Raw genomic sequence first — 21151 nt, 5'->3', positions numbered from 1 at the left:
TTTTTTTTTTTTTTTTTTTGCTGACTGGCTGGGCTGGTGGTAAACTTTTTGCTGAGGTACTGTAATGCAGCACATGGTATTGTATTACTGGGTGCTGCGGGAATGCATAGGGATGGATTACAGTAAGGCGCACATTACAGTATTGTTTTATGTTACAAAATCTGAGGGTTTAATGTCACTTTAACTCCTGAGTGGTAATGTCACTTTAAAGGAAGCCATAAGTGAAAATAAATATGGCCCGTCATTGCTGAGCTGTTCCTGTATGAGCCTGGCTGTCTCATAGGGAAGTCAAAACTCATGATCTGCATACTTGTTATAAGTTGGTGAGATTGAAGCCATTGGATCAGAATGACAGCTAAGCATTAGTTCTTTTAGTTTAGGTTTCCTTTGAAGTGAAACTTCACCCACCTACCCAAAAATAAACTTGGCTCCGCCAATTACCTGTCCGTTATAATAAAAACACATCCATACTTGTCCATGTAGCCCAGCACGGTCTTACTTAAACTAGGGCTGCAACAACTAATCGGCTAAATCGATAATCGATGATGAGAATAGTTGGCAACTATTCTCACCATCGATTAGTTGGTTAGAGAGAGAAAATGAATATTTTTTTCTACCACCAATCGATTAGTTGAAAATATAATCGGGCAACTAGTTGATTATGAAAATAATCGTTAGCTGCAGCCCTAACTTAAACCCAAAGGATCCACATAGTTTTTCTTCTGCACTGCCATCTTGGATTCAGGAGCCAGATGTCACTTCTTCATATTCAGGAAGGGACAACCAGCTCCTGAATCCAAAATGGCAGCATCTGCCCCCCTAATGATACTATGTAGACTGTCCTTTTTGGATGAGTGACCTGGACCTCTGATGTGTGTGAATGCTAGATGGCTGAGACTGTCCTGAAGCTTCCCAGAGCGTGTGAAGTTAATGTTCGGGGGGGGGATGGGGGACTTGTGCTCATCTAGGAAAGAAATATAGCAGTGGGCATATGACCAATTCAAATAAAGTATCTCTGAGTATGAGAGCTGTTGGGGTAAGGTAAGATTTCGGGACGTTGGGGTACTGGATGGAGATCTGCTTTAAACCGCCTCCTAGTCATCCTCTATGCAACGCCTATTAGATGTACATGGACGTCTCTTTTAGGAGTGAATATCAGCAAGATTTATTGATTTGCTTTAATGCATCCTAGTCAGATCATTCAGACAGAGACGTTGTTCTATAACAAGGTGGTGACTGTAAATTCGGATTCTTTTTCTGTAATACCGGTGGTGTATATTAATAAATGATATTGATATGCGGTTGTCTGAGATAACAACATATAGTCGTCTGTGTATGTTTGTATCAAATGCATCTTATCTCCATGCTATGTAAATTGAAGGGCCAGTTCTATGCTGTAACACATTGCTGTGTCTCGTTTGTCCTCAGGAGAAGCATTGCCAACAGAAGTACAACGTGTCCTGCATCATGATCCTTCCCCAATACCAGAGGAAAGGATACGGCCGCTTCCTCATAGACTTCAGCAAAGAGAGGAGACGGGGGGGAGGGGGGGGGCATTGTCTACTCAAGTGATACCAGTCACACGATCTGTCTTGTCCTGATAGATGAAACTGGCAGAGATTCCAGAATGACCCATTACTGGCAGAGAAAGACGTGCCAAGCTTTAGTCCTGGCCTCACCGACTGCTGGCGCCTCACTGATTTGTCTTTTTTTTTAGGTTATCTTCTGTCTAAGCGCGAAGGTCAGGCTGGATCACCAGAAAAGCCACTCTCAGACCTCGGCCGCTTGTCTTACATGGCGTATTGGAAGAGCGTGGTATTGGAGTGTCTACACCACAACCAGGACCGGCAGCTGAGTATCAAGAGGCTTACCAAACTGACCGGAATTTGTCCCCAGGACATTGCCGCCACGTTACAGCAATTGCACATGCTGGAGCTACGAGGGGACCGGTACGGTTTCTGCAAACTTCTTTGTTTCCTTTCCAGTGCATTTCTTTTCTTTTTTTTATGTTTTATGGTATCTACTAATCAGTCTCTCTGTTGTCTCTGTTCAGGGTTGTGATGGTGCGGCGAGAAAAACAAATCCATGCCCACATGAGCCGTCTGCACGCTCGGCCGCGGCAGGTGGAAGTAGAACCAGAGGCCCTGAGGTGGACGCCTGTCATAGTCACCAACTCCGTGGTATCTGATGATGAAGTGGAGTCTGAAGATGAGGAAGAGGAGGGAGAAGGGCAACCGCTGAAGGAAAACAATGTAAGTAGCAATAGCAGGCTGCAGAGGACCAGGCATGCACTGAGGTCCTGAGGTGTGGTCTTTGGAAAGTAAGATGAAAGGAAATTTTCTTTAGTCTTTAAAGCAGGGGTAGCCAAACTCCGGCCCTTCAGCTGTGGTGGAACTACAAATCCCATGAGGGATTGCAAGATTCTCACAGCCATGACTCCCGGAGAGAGATGCATCATGGGATTTGTAGTCTCGCCACAGCTGGAGGGCCGGAGTTTGGCTACCCCTGCTTTAAAGTATAACTAAAGGCATAACATTTCAGGTTTGGACAGCGTGGGGAGAGAAGTGTTTATCGCAGTTTGTGTCTCCGTTAGGGAGATCCACTTTTTCTTTTTTTTGTCCTGATCACCAATGTCATCAGGACTGAAAGTGAAGGTAAATCCAGCATTTTCAGTTGTCACCAAATAGAAACATGATAAATCTTCCAATAGGGACACTTGTTGCCATGACAACTAAAAATATCCCTCACTTTCTATTGAGCCTACCGGACAGGAAGTGAAGGGAAATCTCCCTAGTGAGACATAGATGGCAGAAAAGCCACAGTGTTTTAACCCTTTCCTACTGTATCCAAAATGGAAAAATGTTTGTCCTTGGAGTCAGTTCTCACACTGAGCAGCCATTCAAAATATGCTGCCCGGCACTGACTGCCGACTTGGGTTGGGCTGAGGGTATGGCCGTGAGGGAGCTCCATCCATACATGCATTGCTTATAGCTCCCTCGTATGCCTGGACTGGAGTGACATCACATTCTGGCTCCCGTCACCTCTACAGGCGCACATGGGAGCTGTGCAAGCAATGCACATATGGATGGAGCTCCGTCACAGCACAGCAGCCCACACTGCCGTGCATTCCATCGCAGTGCAACTTAGGTTGCGACTTAATGACCGAGGACAAATGTGGGTCCTGAGGTTACACAGGTTGAGAACCACTGCTGTAAAGGCCTTCCTACTTTTAGGATGCACCCCCCTTGCAGGAGACACAATTCTATAGAATTCAATGAACCTGTTTTTACGTTAGTGGAAAACCACTGATCACACATAACTGTCATGTAATGTGTTCTGATATATTTTACCAGTCATCTCCACACTTTGTGATAATACAATGTCTTCCTCCATTCACCCGAATGGTCTTTGCCCAATACTCCGTTCCTAAATTTTAAGTTATTTGCCAGTGTTAAATATTAACACGTGGCATGCATTCTAATAGTGGATTACTCCTTTGCTTAGAATGTTATTTCTGTATTCAGAACTTGGCCTTATATATTTTAATATCGATGTTTCTTTTTAATTTGGCGGATCTTAAATCCTTCTTAATGAGAGAATATTTTTCTTCATTTACAGACGCCAGTGTTGAGAAGCATGTCTCTAGATTTCAAGGAAAGAGACACATGCCCTGTGTTGGAGAAGGAGAAACCTCCGCGGCCTCTCAGTCCACAATCGCCATTACCTTGCTTTCCAAACCCACGGCATTTCCAGGACTTATTGCGGGAAAGCATACCTAATAAACCACCGACGGGAAGAGGTCGCCGAGGGAGACGAGGGCGGCGCGGCCGGGCACCATGCTCCTCTTCTAACCGAAGTGCCGACCTGTTGCGTTTACTGGCGAGGGAAACCCCGGTACCTCCGCGGCGCAACGGTGAACGTGGCCGCGCTGGCTCTCGGAGGGGGAGGCTGAAGAGACTGGCAGACTCTATCCTGAGAAGAGACTTCCTGGAGCATCAAGAAAGGCTCTCCCAGAGGTATGAGAGCGAACACGCCCAGTTAAGAAGGTTTAGTGAGAGCAGCGAGGAGGAGGAGGACGATGAAGACGAAGATGACGAAGAGAATCGCAGCATGCGCTCAGAGTCCCCGCCTATCCTCACCAAACCGACGCTCAAACGCAAGGTAAGGTGAAAGCAATGGGTCATCTAAAGCCCTCCTGTTACCTACACAGGGGACAACCATGTATTTTGGTATGTGTTTAGTAAAGACGAGTTCACTAGGACATATTACCCAGTTATCTGGCAGTCATCATTTGCCCATCCTGTGAGGGGAAATATGTGACCCTGGCATTGGTATGTATATGGTGGCAGCCTCTAGCTCCCAAGCTAGAGGCTGCCAGGCTGTTGGTGCTGCTGTAGCTACTGAGCCACTGACTACTATTAATAAGATGACACTTATCTTATTGAGAGAGTTCAGTAATGTTGTAATGTAAAGCTGAGCTCCAGACTAACAGCTAAATACTAGAGGTCCACCGAAATGGATAAAAAAATGTCAAGCCGAAAATGTTTTTTATTCTAACTTTTTCAAATTCTTTTTATATTTTTTATTTTTTTATAAACTTTTTAATTTTTTTTTATATTTACTTCATTTTTATTAAATATTTTTTACTTTACTTTTAGGGGCTTCGGGGAAATATTGGGGGTCTAAACAGACCCCTGATATTTCCCTTTTTAAAATAGAAAAAGAGATTGAGGACACAAAGTCCTCAATCTCTTTTTCTGCAGCCCCTGTTATGAATGATCAGGAATCCTCTCCTGATCATTCATAACAAGAGGACAGAGTATGTTTACTATAACCACAACTATGAATGAACAGGAAGTGAGGTAGATCACTTTCCATTCATTCATAATTGAGGATATAGTAAACATACTCTGTCCTCAATTATGTACAAACACTCAGCGATCACGGACTGCTTGTACCCGCTCTCCTCTCTGACACGCTGTCACAGGAGGCTGAGCGAGCGGTGCAGGGAGGAGAGCTCAGCCTCCCGTGACAGCGCTGGCTGTCTCCGTCCCCACACCGCTCTCCCGATCTGTGACATGAGGCCGAGTGGTGTGGGAGGAGAGACTGCGGCCACTCACAGCGCTCTCCTCCTGCAGCACTCGGCCGCCTGTGACAGTTTCTCTCCTCCCCGCTGGGGCACAGAGCAGCGCCCAACGGGGAGGAGAGCACCGCTATTTCGGCCAATATGTTTCGGCGGCCTTTTTATATCCTACTAAATGCACAAATAAAAATGTATATATGAGAGCTAATTTACCTGCCAAATGATCTGCATTTGTCCATTCCTGAGTTTTACACAGCCGCTGGAGACCTGACCTTTCTCTGCTGTTGTTCAGAACCACTTGTAGGTCTTGTCCCCTCCTCCAGTCTGTGACTGACAGCGAGAAGGGAAGCAGCATAATGATCTCATCTCTCTATCGCTCTGCTTTCTCCTCCTATCAGAATGCTGAGCACTGCAGCACAACTGTCTAGTTCCTTGTGCTGCTTTTCTCTCCCCCCAGCTCTGTTCTACAGGGTTGGCAATAAGCTAATTCAAGATGTCTGTCTGCAGTTGAGTTTTAACTATAACCCTGGGGTTGTTCTGAGAACTCAAATCAATGAAAGGAAGCTTGTACTGAGACGCACATAGGCTAAGCTAATCCGATCACTTCAGTTCTTATAAGTCGCTGACCTGGGACAAGTATATAGATCAGAAGTTGTGATTCACTTTGTAACCTTGTTTCAGGTCATTGACTCGGTAAGCATTGAAACCAGAGCCAATCAGACAGCTAGTGTTTTATTTATTATGAACATTTATATAATGCCAAAAATGTTTGCAGCACTTTACATATTGTACACTCACATCAGTCCCTACAATCTAAGGTCCCTATTGTCAAATGCATACATGCACATACTAGAAAAAAAAAGTGCCTTTTGCCCAAAGTAACAGATCATGTGACTTCATAGGTTGAGTAAGATCTGGTTGCTGTGGCAGTGCAGCCCTTTAATATACCGTTCTTAGTAGGGATGCACTGATAATTCGGTATCGTGCACGAGTACCAATATATTTTTTTCGGTACTCGCCGATACCGAATACCGGAAGTCCCATTCAGGAAGCCAGATGGCGTGTAATGACTTGCCACCTGGCTTCCTGATTAGCAGGGCGGCGTGTAAAGACTCGCCACCCGGCTTCCCAATTAGCAGGGAAGCCATCCCCATGATTCTCGTCACTATGTGGCCAGAAAGCATGGAGCCGGCTTTCTGGCCAGTCAGGAAGCCGGGCGCCGTGTAATGACGCGGCGACCCGGCTTCCTGATTGGCCCGGAAACCGGCTTCGTGCTCCCTCGTCGCCTCTTGACGAGGGAGCATGAAGCCGGCTTCCTGGCCAATCAGGAAGCCGGGCACCGCATCATTACACAGTACCCGGCTTCCTGATTGGCCAGCTTCCCGACCAATCAGGAAGCCGGGCAGCGCGTCATTACAAGAGAGCATGGAGCTGGCTTCCCGACCAACCAGGAAGCGGGCTCCATGCTCTCCTGTCACAAGTGACGAGGGAGCATGGAGCTGGCTTCCCGGACAATCAGGAAGCCGGGCAACGTGTAATGACGCGCTGCCCGGCTTCCTGATACATGAAGTATCAGGCTAGGCATCGGAGCATATGAGCGAGTACGATTACCAATACTCGGCATCGGCACCGATACTTGTAACGGTGCATCCCCTAGTTCTTAGTATGTTCAGTTGTAATAGTATGGACTATGCTGCTTCAAGCCTGCAGGTGTCACTGCCACCTTTATTGAAGTCTCTGTGTTCACAATGGGAGTTACGTAAGAGTGACCTATCATTCTGCACAGTGTCCTTTAGAAATGGTTTAGGATTTTTGAATTGGTCATTTTGTTTTTACTCAACTCTGTAAATTTCCACTCCGATATTTATCTATATGTAAATGATTTCCAAGCGCAGAAGGATAGCAGAGTTCTGTGTTCGTTGGTGTCTTGGCATTTATTACTTATAGTTTACAGAAATTCACACTATAAAAGAAAAATGTTCACCGCTTGACATTCCACCACGGGTTGTATTTTGACTCTTGCCTTTGCCTTTTCTAGAAGCCTGGACCACATAGGAGACGGCGCGTGCGGCGGCGTAAGCACCATCACAACAGCAGCGTAGTGACCGAAACCATATCCGAGACTACCCAGGTGTTAGATGAACCATTTGACGATTCTGACTCTGAGCGCCCAATGCCAAGACTGGAGCCGGAAGAGGAGGGAAACGACCGAGGCGGCCCATTCCCTCCAGGATACTTCCCCTACCTCACCCCGCACACTCTTCTAAGACGCAACCGCCCACTGGGCAAAAGGAGATCAATCAGCGAGCAACTGCAAGGTGAGACTATAGCACAGTTTATAGGGTGACACAGTATACATATTTCTTCCATTCATGTTGGCTTTGTTGGAGATCCCAGAACCCGTGTGTCTCCTATGCGTGCTAGAATTGTCATGGTTTTTAATTATTGCCATTAGAAACATCTATTGTCTGACTTGAGTGTTCTTGCTGCCTCCTTGAGAGCCGGTGCACACCTAGGCAACACCTCACCGCGCGGCAATCGTGCATGAGTCCGCTCGGATTGCCGTGTGGTCAGGAGTCACTAAGGTGTGAACCGATTGCTCTGTGGGTGCCAGCCAGTCGCACCGGGCGGATCGCGCTAAAACAGCCGCATTCGTGTATCGCAAAAAAAAGGTACATGTACCTTTTATCTTCGATTGCCGCGCGGATGTCCCCACATTTAAATCAATGGGGCCACGCAGCAATCGCAGCCTGCATTGTGCAGGACCGAGCTATCCCGGATTGCGGAGGTCTGCACCGGGCCTCATTGTTCTAACTACATCCTGTATACTGCATTTATTTGCTTAGCTAAAACACACATTATAAAGTTTAATATTTGTTTTTGTCATTGCAGTGGCATCATTGAAACCACCCGCGGCGAACCTGCGCCCTCCAGTGAATACACCGGCGCTGCCTGAGTCCCCTGCTCCTCCGCCCGTGAAGAAGAAAGGGTGGCCTAAAGGGAAGAGCCGAAAACCTCTTCACTGGAAGAAACGACCAGGACGTAAACCGGGCTTCAAGCTCAATCGGGACCCACCTCCTGCCCCAGAGCCCGCACATCATCCTCCTCCTGCCCGACCAGGACGCAAACCAAGGATACGTGATAGAGAGGAAGAGCCTCCCGCAGAGGATCATGTCCCTGAGACAAAGGAACAAGAGGAGGAAGAGACGCAAACAGTGGAAGAGAAGGCTACTGAAGAAGAGGAGCCTGAGACGATCATCACTGCTGTGCAACCTGCATCCCCATCTGAGAGCAGCAGCAGTAGTAGCAGCAGTAGTGACGGTTCCTCCCGGGAAGCAGAGCATCGTTCAGGGTCTCCAGAGCTGCAAAGGGAGCCTGTGGAAGAGCTTCAACCTGTTGTGGAAGAACACGAACCGGAAGAAGAGGAGGAGGAAAAGGGTCTGGAGGAAAAAGTAACAGCAGCACCTGCATCAAATCATCAGGAAGATCATGATGCAGATGATGAAGATGAAGGTGCAAAAGAGCCCGATGAAGGAGAGGAAAAGGAACAGGGCCCTGTTCCTGAGGAGCCAGAACCACAGGAGCCTTGTGTTGGAAGCAGCAGTGAAGAGGAGGAGAAGGCAGAAGGTGAGCAGGAACAAGAGGCAACAGAGGTGCCTGATCAACCCTCATGTATAGAACAGCAGAGTCCGGAAAAGGTAGACGAGGACCACAAAGAGGAGGAGGAAGAAGAAGAAGAAGAGGAGGAGGATGAGGAGGATGAGGAGGATGGTGAGGAGGAAATCCCGCACACGGAAATAGACTTGGAGACTGTGCAAGCAGTGCAATCATTAACACAGGAGGAAGGAAGTGAGCATGATGATGGCACATACGGAGATTGCGAGGATGAGACGCTGACAGCCTGCCAGACTTTACAGAGTTTCACACAAGCAGAGGAGGACCCACAGCTGGGCTTGTCAGATGAATGTCATCCCTCGGCCCATGGCAGTCCAATCTCTTCAGTCCATTCTCACCCCAGCCAATCGGTGCGCTCTGCAAGCAGTCCCAGCGTGCCTCCAGCTCTTGAAAGTAACGGAACTGGGACTTACCCTCAAATCAGCCCCGATGCAGGATCCCTTTCTGCTCCATCTATGCAGAACTTGGAAACAACCAGCCCAATGATGGACGTGCCCTCTGTGTCAGATCATTCGCAACAGGTGGTGGATAGCGGGTTCAGTGACTTGGGCAGCATTGAGAGCACGACTGAGAACTATGAAAATCCCAGCAGTTATGACTCCAGCATGGGAGGTGGCAGCATCTCCTCCCAAAGCAGCTGTTCATATGCCAGTGGTGGAAATGCTAGCGGAGCCGGGGGACTGCCCTCTTCTGCCAGCATGGCACAAAATGGGTGTTCTGTGAGCCAACAAATGGCTGGAATGGCAAGCATGCTGCAAACGACGCAGGCTTGTAGCATTAAGTCGCCACAAAATTGTGCCTCAGAACGCCCTCCAAGCAGCAGCAGCAACAACAACCAGCCACCACCCCCTCCTCCACCACCTCCGATGCCCCCACAGCAGCCCCAACCTCCCCCTCAACAGCAACCCCCAATGTCACAGTGCAGTATGAACAACAACTTTGGCCCCTCACCAATGATCATGGAGATCCCAGACCAGGGTAATGGCAGCAATCTAAGCATCTACCCAGGGGATTTTGGGGCAGGTGGCTATTCCCAGCCCTCGGCCACCTTTAGCCTGGCAAAGTTGCAGCAGCTTACCAACACTATCATGGACACTCATCCTATGCCTTACAGCCATGCTTCGGCCGTCACTTCCTATGCAAACAGTGTGTCCCTTTCCAACCCAGGCCTGTCCCAGCTTACTTCTTCCCATCCACTGTCAGGGGCATCCCAAGCACAAGCCACCATGACCCCGCCTCCTTCCATGAACCTTCTCCAGTGCAACATGTCATCGGGCAACCTTGGTATCCCCCACAGCCAGCGTATGCAGAGTCAAATGCCTGTCAAGGGGCATATTTCAATCCGCTCCAAATCTGCACCACTGCCCGCTCCTCCATCCCCTCACCAGCAACAGTTGTACGGGCGCAGCACGCCAGGTATGCAGCCTTCAAGCCGGGGACTTACCGTCCAGCGAAGCATGAACATGGGCGTCAATCTTATGCCCGCCGGACCGTACAATGTCAACACCATGAACCAACTCAATGCCATGGGAGGGTACCGCATGTCCCAGCCTATGGTCAACAGCTCCTATCATAGTAACGCAGCCTATATGAACCAGACATCACAGTACCCCATGCAGGTTGGCATGGGCATGATGGGTGCCCAAGCCTATACCCAGCAACCTATGCAGCCGAATCCCCATGGAAATATGATGTACACACCACCTCCTCACCACTCCTATATGAATTCCCCTCCTGTCCCCAAACAAACTCTCAACTCCCCCTATATGAGGAGATGAGGGGGGCCCCCAGTGCAACCGGTGCAAGTTGCTCGCCTGCCCCTCATGTTCTCTTGCAGACTATAAATACGGCCTTTTATACTGACAGGACTTGTGTCCCCTCTACCTTATATCCCTTTGCTGTAGATTTAATATTATGTTTTTTATTGTTATTTTATTTCCCTTGCAAAGATATACTTTTGTGGGGTTCTCCTGTTATTTTCTCTTCTGTAGAAAGGTATTTTTTCTTTCTTTTTTCATCCTCTCTTTCTCATTCTCTCTCTCTCTCTTGTCACTCTCCAGTTTATATGAAAGTGTCGGCGGATTTTTTTTTAGTCCTTTCCCATACTTTATTTTTTTTTCCTCTATGGTATAACAGAATAAAAAAAACCCCACAAAAATAACAGATACAAACGGTTAACGGTAAAAGTCGCACGGTCATAGGAAAAAAAGACAATTCTTGTTTTTAGAAATCAAGTTTAAAAGAAAACAAAATATCATGAAAGACAAAAAAAATTGTAACCCTGTAGCCTTATTCCGCCATAGGCTTCCACAAGGAGCCATGGTGACTGTGTACTTTTAACCGTACGTTCCGCTGTTTATTTTGCTCATCGTTTTTATTTCGATCTCTAGAATGGGGTTGGAAGGGGGAAGAAGACATTTAGGTCTCGTTCACACCTAGGCGTATTGCATATGCTCGACCGTCGCGCGTTTTTTTACCGCGATTCGCGGTAAAAAAGTAGCGCGTTTCCAAAGGCTACTTGGCTGTATCCCAATGGAAACGCGCAACAAAACGGCCCAAAGTAGTACCTGTACCTTTTCAGGCGTGGGCCGTTTTGTAGCGCGTTAGGGACGGGCGTAAATACGCCAAGGTGGGAACGAGACCATTGAATACAATGGGATTTATATTTTTCAGCGTTTTGTAGAGCGTTCGTCGCGCGTAGAACGCGCTACAAAACGCTCAGGTGTGAACGAGGGCTAAGTGCTCAAATTGGCAGCAGAGGGGCGTTTAAATTATTCCTCGGGTCACGGGACGGGGAGGGTTTTTGTGTGTGTTCAGTATTGGCCTTGCAACCACTTTTGGTTGGTGGTTTTAGGGGCTGCGGTGTAGCAGTTGTAAGTTGACGTCTGGCACTCCAGCGACAAAAGCGGCAAGGCCCAGTGTGCCCTGCAAGATGCATGCTGGGATTTTGAGTTCCCCACCGCAGCCTTCCCCTGGATATATAGCTTAAAGAATGACCACAGTGTTGGATGCACTCACATTGCATTCACATTTAATTGTGGATATGTGTGTGTGTATATATGTATGTGTTTATTTATGTTATGTGTATATATATATATATATATATATACACATATACACACACATGTATGTATATACACACACATATACATACATTATACACACGGGACTCCACCCTAAACTTGATGCTCCTCTGCTGCATCCATACGAGCTGGCCTGACCTTTCTTTCATCCTAATAATAAGCACTTATTGCCGCAGATGGAAGGGAGGTACATAGGAACAGTTTGTGTATGTCATGGGATTGGTGGTTAAGTGTCTACAATAAATTCTTCCGTTGTAACCCCCTGCTTGGACCTTGAGTATAACGGTTCCATGAACAATGCCAGAGATCAATAGGTATAGTTCACTGGGCAAAGAACAGACCCGTTTCATTGTGTATAATCCCCCCCACCTACGTGCAATAGGGGGGCATTTTATAACATAGTCACTCATCAGGTGTGCGCATTGACTGCATCTATATTTTTAGTACTTCGGAATGTGTTTTGCTCTTAATATTTAGAGTCCCTATGTGTGTATATATATTATATATTGTATATTGTCACTTTCTGCCTGGCCTGTTTTGCTCTTCGGATGGGTTGGCTTGTGTCTCCATGCCACACCTTTCCAGTCTAGTATTAAAGGGCAGTAATATTCTGTAGTGTGCTGATGCCTTACCATAGCAATAATGTGTGCCTGCCGATCTGTGCGCCCTATGAGGTAGACGTAGATGATCACAGTAGCCGGGCCAATCTTCACGAGAGCAGTGCCTCACCATACGCGGCCCCATGTTCCCTTCATGCAATGTTCAGCAAACGCCATCTTTTCCTCTCTCTGTCCTTCGTATTGCAGAGCGGCGACATAGACCGGTGTTCTATCGAAATCTCCAACTACCTAATTTCCAGTGCTCATAAAGACTGGAGCTCTGTACAGTTGCGTTTTCAGAATACTCGTCGAGTTTGCCACCCGCTTAATATTGTTAAAATGCAGCTGTACAGAGCTCCGTCAAGTCTTTGCGTTTTGCAGTCTAACGCCGTCTGGTTGAAATCGTGCAAGTACCTGGCAGTGAGGTAGTTGGAGATTTTGACGAGTTGGAACTTTCGATAGAACACCGGCACCATCTGGTCCTTGGTATTTAGCTAAAAACGCATAGAAAGCTTTGCAGTACTTCACAACGTCTTGTTCTTTGCCTATGTGAAAACCAAGTGATCTTTGTCAAATTTGGCCATCAGCTGTCCCAACAGGAACTATGGTGGGGAGATGTTGCTATCCACAGATCTGGTCAGGGGCTGTGAAAAGATCTCCAAATGACTCAGGGGTCTTACTGTACACAGAACAATTTATGGCACCCATCAAATAGACCTTCATCCTGCTCAGAATTAGGAGAAGTTCTTGTGTAGTTCAGCTTTCACTAAGGCTAGCCATGTAAAGTATTGCTCATTATTGTAAGGACTTGTCTCCATGGGCTTTGATGGGCAAATGCAGCGTGCTTTTGACATCCGTTTGAAATGCTTAGTCATTGCCGGTGCATTTAACCTGCTTCAAGATGCTTCTTGCCTTCCTATAGACTTGTATGGTGGGGGGAAGTAGTTCTGAAGAAAGAAGCTTGTGGACACTGGCCCTAATAATAATTGAAGTGGTTGGGAGGTTTGCGGAGGCACAGCAGATGGTTGTGCATAGTAGGGATGCACCGATACCGTTTTTCTGGTATCGAGTACGAGTACCGATATTTTCTTTTTTGGTACTCACCGATACCGAATACCTATACCAGAAGTCCCATTAAGGAAGCCACGCGGCGTGTAATGACTCGCCACCTGGCTTCCTGATTAGCAGGGAAGCCTTCCCTATGCTTCTCGCCACTAGGTGACGAGAAAGCATGGAGTCGGCTTTCTGGCCAATCACGAAGCCAGGCGCCGTGTAATCATTACATGCTGCCCGGCTTCCTGATTGGCCGGGAAGGTGGCTCCATTGTCTCTCGTCACAAGTGATACCGGAAGTATCGGGCATTTGGGCGACTACGAGTACTCGCCCAAATACTTGGCACCGGTACCGATACTAGTATCGGTGCATCCCTAGTGCAAAGCATGCAGATTTGGCTTATTTGCAGAATTCATCAAATCCACGCAATTGCTATTGTACATTGTTCACGTAAAGTAGGGAAAATGTGCAAATGCGATTCTACGCTTCTCGCAGTTGCCAAATATCATAGATAACGTTTCTTATAACAGCTAGTCAACAGCCCTGCTTGACTTCCAAATTTCCCCCTTTTAATATCTGGTTTATGATTTGCAGTATTTACTTTCCAAGTGCGATTTTTATTCTTTGGTCTGGTTTATGTTAAAGTATCCCAGCGTCCAGCGTGCTGGAAGACCTCTGATGTCATTACCAACCGTGGTAGGTTTCAGGCATGGCTTCTCGCTCTATGTCATCACATAGCTTGCCTAGGTGTGTATGGCCAGCATTGGGGAAATCGGCCGTTTGCTTGCTGTTAATTCTTCATAGGGAACTGGTGATGTCACCAGCTTTTTGTTGTTTTTAATAAGTGCGTTAAGTTGCTATGTATAGAGATCCATTGACTCCATGCAATTGTAGCCTTCACCCTTGGATAGGTGACTGATGCAATCACTGAACGGTTTATGCAGATTCTTCCTAGATGGCACAGCTTGATATGGGAGCTTAGAGATGTTCCCAGTTCTTGGGTGCTTAGAGACGAACCCCAAACAGGACAGATATTTGCCGTCTCTTATAACGATGGGTAAATTATGACGAAATGCATCCAATCAATGCGCTCATGGTAATAGAGATCCAAAGTATCTGTCCTGCAATAAAGAGTCCTGAAGATGCTTATGCAAACTGACATCTCCTCCTTCCTCCTGTACATTTCTAGGGTTTAAATAATGGTTTTATCTCCCCCCCCCCTCCCCCAACTCATATTGTAGTTTGTATTTTATTTTTATTTTTTTTTAACTTTATTTCCTCCGGCCTTTTCTTGACGCTGTGGGGTTCTACTTGCCCCGTCTGGTTTGTATGTAATAAGACTTTCACCCCCATGTCCCGGACCCCTCTCCTCCTTTCTAGTAAGTGCTTTCAGAAAAAAAAAACTGTACATTTTAACGTAAAAAAAATAAATTATGTTGAGACATTTTGGAAATGTGTTGCAATGCGTTTTCATTATTTATGAGTGCTGTGGATACCCCAATGGGATTTACATTCCGGCTGCTGGTAATACGGGAAGGTATGTATGGGTTTTAGTTGGAAGAGGTTTAGGAGATGAACATTTTTGTAAATGTTATTTCTTGATCGTACGGTACAGGAGTCACGCAATTCATAGACTACTGGGTAAAAATCCGGTATCGCCAGATGATGGGGTGCTGGCCAGAGCTGTGAGGGCCTTCATATAACCCCTCCCACTCCAGAACATCCTCAGTCTTTTTTGCTGGTGTCCGTAGATGATGGATCTTCTAGATCAGGGGTAGCCAAGGCTCCGGCCCTCCAGCTGTGGTGGAACTCCATATCCCATGAGGCATTGCAAGTTTTTCACAGACATGACTCCTGGAGAGAAATGCATCATGGGATTTGCAGTTTCACTACAGCTGGAGGGCCAGAGTTTGGCTACCTCTGTTTTAAAGGAACTAGGGCTGCAACAGCTAATCGACATAATCGATTATTGAAAAAGTTGTCAACTTTTTCAATAATCGATTAATCGGCTTCCGATCAGTTGGCCCTGTTCACAGCTCCACACGCATTGCGCCGCACCTCCTCCCCACCTCATGCTCGCCGCTGCCAGACCCGCTCGCATCCGCGCTCCACACGCCGCACCTCCTCCCCGCCTCACATTTCCTGGCCATCCACATCAACGATCGGCACAGGGATGCGGGGATGCGGGGAGTAAGGAGGAGCAGGTGTGGGGGGATGACAGCTGCTGATAGACAGGTCCGATCTCAGAAGCAAGTTGCTGGAAGACTGCTCAGGTAAGCCTGCACTTTCCCACACATGGTGCTCTATAATGTATTGCTGGGATTTGTATTCCTCTATAGCTGATGGTACATTGTACTGTATATTATACATAGGAATACAAATCCCAGCAATACATTATACACTGTATGTACAATGTATTGCTGGGATTTTGTTGTACTCCTCTATAGCTGGTGATATTCTGCATTGCACTGTATAGAGGACTACAAGTCCCAGCAATAATACATTATACAGCGCAATGCAGAATACCACCAGCTGTAGAAGAGTACAACAAATCTTAGCAATAGTACATTATAAAGTGGTACAATGCTGAATACCACCAGCTATAGAGGACTACAAAACCCAGCAATAGTACATTATACAGCGCAATGCAGAATGCCGCCAGCTATAATGTACTATTGCTGGGATTTGTTGTATTCCTCTATAGCTGGCGGTATTCTGCATTGCGCTGTATAATGTGCTTTTGCTGGGATTTGTAGTCCTCTATAGCCGGTGCCATTCTGCATGCATTGCTGTATAATTTTACACTTTCCATTTCACTATATTGCACACCACACTATCTTTTTTTCTTTTTTACTTCCACCACTCCAAGCTTGCTCCTGTGATGGACTACAACCAAAATACAAACTAGTAGTCCTATCACTGGAGCCATTTTTTAAACTTTATTTTATAGTTTATCCGATTAACAGATTAATCGAACTTAATAATCGGCTAACTAATTGATTTTGAAAATAATCGTTAGCTGCACTCCTTACCGGAATCCCTATGTACAAAGGTGGGTTTTGTATTAACCACGGATGGCGCCGCGTATCTTTAGATAGATAGAACACTTCACCAGCACACCTACGACTTCTGTCATATTAAAGACTGATGAAGGGGACCCTGCGTGGCTCCAAAACGTTATTAGATAGTCTGCATCAATAAAGAAGATGGATCATTGACACAAGGTATAGGTGAGCTGGTGACGTTTTCTATATATCTTAGGTGATGGATGCCCCTCTCTACTGAGGGAGATGCGTGGTAGTTTAGTTACCCTTTTTTTTTCTGCCTTTCTTCGATCAATATCTTTCTGGCTGCACTGTGGCCACAGCGGCAACCTTGCAGCTTGCAGATCGGCGCCCCACGGAAACGGCTTTGGGGACTGGACCTGGCTTGGACAGGGCTTGAAGGTGTGGGCTCCTAGCACTCCTATTTTGTAGGTTTGTGTGGGTGGTGTCAGCAGACCTTCCCTCTGACTAGGATGAGGAACTCTGATGTGCACATTGCACAGAGTCTGCTTAGTATTAGGGCTTTGAAAATGACAGATCTTAAAAATGAACTCCATGCACACAGCTCAATACAAATATGAAACTACTAAATACTGGAGCTCACCTTCCCTCGCTCCCATGCTGGTACTGTCATCTTCACCTGGTCTTTTTCCAGGTTTGGGATCTCGATCAAGATGGCGGAGCTGGAATGACCTAACACCCGCTCATGCACACTTTAATTCCAGTACCAAGTTATGCCGAGAATGTTCACTGAGCTTCTTACATGTAAGGCGGCCATCATATATCAGTATTTTAATGGGGGGGGGTGCTTCTTTAAGCGGTTTGCTTGGAGTTCAGCTGTAAAGGAAACCTGTACTGACATAACTACGAAGACTGCAAATGCTAATCGTTCAGACCAATTATGCCGGTCAGGACTTCACTGGATTCATATTTGTTCCAGGTCAGTGGCTTGAAGATTGCAGAAGCCATTGGATCAGCATTTTTGGTTATCCTCGAAGCTGCTGCATCTCAATATGTTCCCTTCCATTTTTGCTTATGTATGTCTATTACACCTTAAAGTGTAACTCCCGCCTACTTCCAATATAAGCAGTTGTGTAAGGTGGTATGTTTATGAAGATGGGAACCAGCACATCATGAAGGTAAGGCAGTCTAAACATACAAAGACACTAGTTCCTGCAGCATTTATTGTTGAGGCATATACTGATCAGCCATAACCTTATGACCACCGGCCTAATATTGAGTAAGTCCCCTTTTTGCCACCAAAACAGCCCTGACCCACCCAGGCATGGACTCCACTAGACCTCTAAAGGAATGCTGTGGTATCTGGTACCAAGTCCTCAGTAGTAGATCCTTCAAGGACTAATTTGCGAGGTGAGGCCAGCCTTTGCTCCCCACGTGCATCAATGAACCAAGGCTGCCCATGAACCTGTTGCCGGTTCACTGGTTTTCCTTCCTTGGACCACTTTTGGTCGGTCCTGACCACTGCAGACCGGGAACATCCCACAAGAGCTGCAGTTTTGGAGTTGCTCTGACCCAGTTGTGTAGCCATCACATTTTGGCCCTTGTCAAAGTTGCTCAAATCCTCACACTTGTCCATTTTGTCTGCTTCCAACACTACATCCTCAGGGACAAAATGTTCACTTCCTGCCTAATAATATATCCCCCCACACTTCCAGGTGCCATTGTAATATACCCCCCCGACCGCTCCCACTTACAGGTGTCATTGTAATATATCCCCCCCACTTCCAGGTGTCATTGTAATATATCCCCCCACTTCCAGATAATCAATATTATTCACTGCCTGTCAGTGGTCAGAATCTTATGGGTGATTGGTGTACACTGCCTGGCCAAAAAAAAAATCACCTGGATGTAGCTAAGCAAATAGTTCTGAGCCTTCCATATCGCCTTCCAATATCAGAGTGTATGACTTTGTTTTTGGCCAGCCAGTGTAAGTTCAACCCAAAAAATGCCAATGTGTTTTTTTTTTCTAATTTTATGCTTTATAGGAGAATTATGAAACTGTCACAGGTCGGCTCAGTAGATCGGGAAGTGAGCGAACTTCTCGATCCTGTGCCGGCAGAGAGCTGTGACTGTCACTCACGGCTCCCTGTAGGGATTCCCCCCCCCCCTCTCCTGTCCGATCCTCCAGCACTGACTGGCAGAACGGACGGGGGAGGGGGCGGGTACAGCTGGGTCTGTTTCTAGATAGGCAGAGCCAGCTGTCACTCAAGCAGCTAGGTGGATCTCGACAGAATTGTCGGGATCCGTTCCGGCTGTGGCGGTCTCAGTATACGGCGAGCTGTAGCTCGCTATATACTGAGCTTTGGGTGACGGGAGGACGCCAGTTTGTGTCCTCCCGTTACCCTTAGGAGAACTATGGGGAAAAGCCCTGACCCCATAGTTCTCCTTTAAAGAAAAACACCATTAAGTGCACTTCAGTGGAGGAGATGAGCTCCATGTTCTGTGTAAAAAATATCTTTCAGCTTTGTAACTCCATTTGATTACTTTCACATCTTTGAAGTCCCATGCAGTACCAGTAAGTCTTGTCCTTGTAGTCAGTCAGAGCTTTTCCATAGATTCCTGTGAGTCTATAGAGTTTCAGGATGATGGGATCTGGAATCTCGACCACAACCGGACATACTGGAATATTTAGCGTTTTTTTTATAACTAAATATTCTAATTGTAAAAGAAAATGTATGATGGCTTTCATTTGCTTCTACATACAAGTCTATGGGAATACAATAGCAGCTTGCAGCAGGACAGAAGGAAATCTTCTGCAGGTAAGATGTATTGAAAATGATCTCCGAAGCGGCTCAAACAGATCTCCATTCTGCCAGTAATGCATTTAATCACCCAAACAAATTTGCTAAGTTAAGATGTGAGGGTGGCAAAGATGTGGCAGTCCATGATGTCACTGTTACCCCTAACAGCCAGGAGAGCAACCAATCTAGCAGGGGGCAGTGAGGGTTATATATTAGGACAGGGGTAGGCAACCTAGACACTACAGCTGTTGAATTATTATTAGGAATGCACCAATACTAGTATTGGTGCCGATACCGAGTATTTGGGCAAGAACTCCTACTCGCCCAATTGCTCCCGATGCCTATCCTGATACCGGAACTTCCGGTATCAGGAAGCTGGGCGGCGAGTCATTACATGCTCCCTCGTCACCAGGGATCATGGAGCTGGCTTCCCTGCCAATCAGGAACACGGGGGCGGGTAATGACTGGTCCCCCGGCTTCCTGATTGACCGGGAAGGCGGCTCCATGATCTCTCGTCACTTGGTGAAGAGGAAGCATGGAGCCGTCTTCACGGCAAATTAGGAAGCCAGGCGACATGTAATGAAAAAAAATCGATACTTTATACCGAAAAACCGGTATCGGTGCATCCCTAATTATTATTATACAGGATTTATATATCGCCAACAGGCTGCGCTGCTCTTTACAGTATAAGGAAGAGATTAGAATACAATTCACGACGAGATGGTAAGTAAACCTACAACTACCATTAGGCATTGCAAGATTCCGTCACCCACTGGCATGACTCCCAGTGGCAGCAGGATAATGGGATTTGTATTTTTAGAACAGCTGGAGGGCTGAGGTTGCCTACTCATGTATTAGACCGTTGATGATAATAGGAGGTTCTATAATTAGGAGGATTGAATAGCTTGCCACCAGAATTGCCTCAAATGCTAGCACCGTGTAAGTCCCATAAAACTGATCAGACGGTTCCACAGCTGCCCAGATCACATTTTTCTTGTTTTTACCACTTTAGGACAGGACGTTGGAAACGCTTCCAGAATCCTGAAGTGGTTAAAGTGTAATTTTACTATTGCCGGCACATTAAAGACCAATTTATGTTTGTTTCATGTTCCCGTTCACATAATGTTAAAAAAAATTGCTGCTTAACTTTTCATACCTAAAAATCCTCCCTAGCTTTCTTCTATGTAATGTTAAAGGAGAAGGTGTTGGTTATATGTCCCATAACTAACCCCATGTGTACTGACAGATCTTCATTATGAGTGGTAAACTAGATGTGCACACCAGCAACGTCACAAGGGGGGTGCGGCGTGCACCCGAGTGACACCATTGGAGGGGTGAAAAGTCGGGCACTCGATCATGGACCGAGAGCCAGACGGTTTCAAGAGAGAGGAGGGGACCCAGCGGCATTCCTTATCCCACCGGGTGAAAGTCCCCTCCTCTCTCTGCCGGCGTCCATCACCAAGATGGCCGCCAGCAGGTATCAATAAGATGGCCGCTCATGCGTAATGACGTCATGAGGGGGTGTCATCCGGTATACACTCTGGGTGACACCCGGCCTCTGGACGCCCCTGGTGCACACTGTCTGTACTAACATAGAGCTTAAAGATCTTAAGGCTCGGGTGGTTATTATTGTATGTTAAAGGAGAACTATGACGTGAGTGCTTTTCACTCACCTTATAGTTCTAGCCGACCTGTGACAATGAGACTGTCACAGGTCGGCTCAGTAGATCGGGAGGTGAGCGAGCACATACCGGCGTTCGCTCACCTCTCGATCCTGTCACGGCTCTCTGCCGTGACAGGAGAGGGGCTGGATTCCCCCCTCCAATCCGCCAGCGCTGACTGGTGGACGGGG

General features: G+C 46.8%; 1 protein-coding gene across 1 annotated transcript in view; it reads left to right on the top strand.

The window, feature by feature from the left end:
- Positions 1 to 10967, top strand: part of KAT6A (lysine acetyltransferase 6A) — a 61449-nt gene extending 50482 nt beyond the window's left edge. Inside the window, exons 12-18 of the mRNA XM_018561950.1 lie at positions 1429 to 1522; positions 1718 to 1949; positions 2054 to 2252; positions 3619 to 4161; positions 7122 to 7401; positions 7976 to 8770; positions 8801 to 10967. Of these exons, the coding sequence (XP_018417452.1) occupies positions 1429 to 1522; positions 1718 to 1949; positions 2054 to 2252; positions 3619 to 4161; positions 7122 to 7401; positions 7976 to 8770; positions 8801 to 10536 (3879 nt within the window). The 3' untranslated portion in view covers positions 10537 to 10967. The remainder of the gene's footprint in view (positions 1 to 1428; positions 1523 to 1717; positions 1950 to 2053; positions 2253 to 3618; positions 4162 to 7121; positions 7402 to 7975; positions 8771 to 8800) is intronic.
- The last annotated feature ends 10184 nt before the right edge of the window (positions 10968 to 21151 follow it).

This window comes from Nanorana parkeri, unplaced genomic scaffold, assembly GCF_000935625.1.
Source record: "Nanorana parkeri isolate BGI_ZX_2015 unplaced genomic scaffold, ASM93562v1 scaffold551, whole genome shotgun sequence".
NCBI lineage: Eukaryota > Metazoa > Chordata > Amphibia > Anura > Dicroglossidae > Nanorana > Nanorana parkeri.
This window is presented reverse-complemented; position numbering and strand designations above follow the sequence as displayed.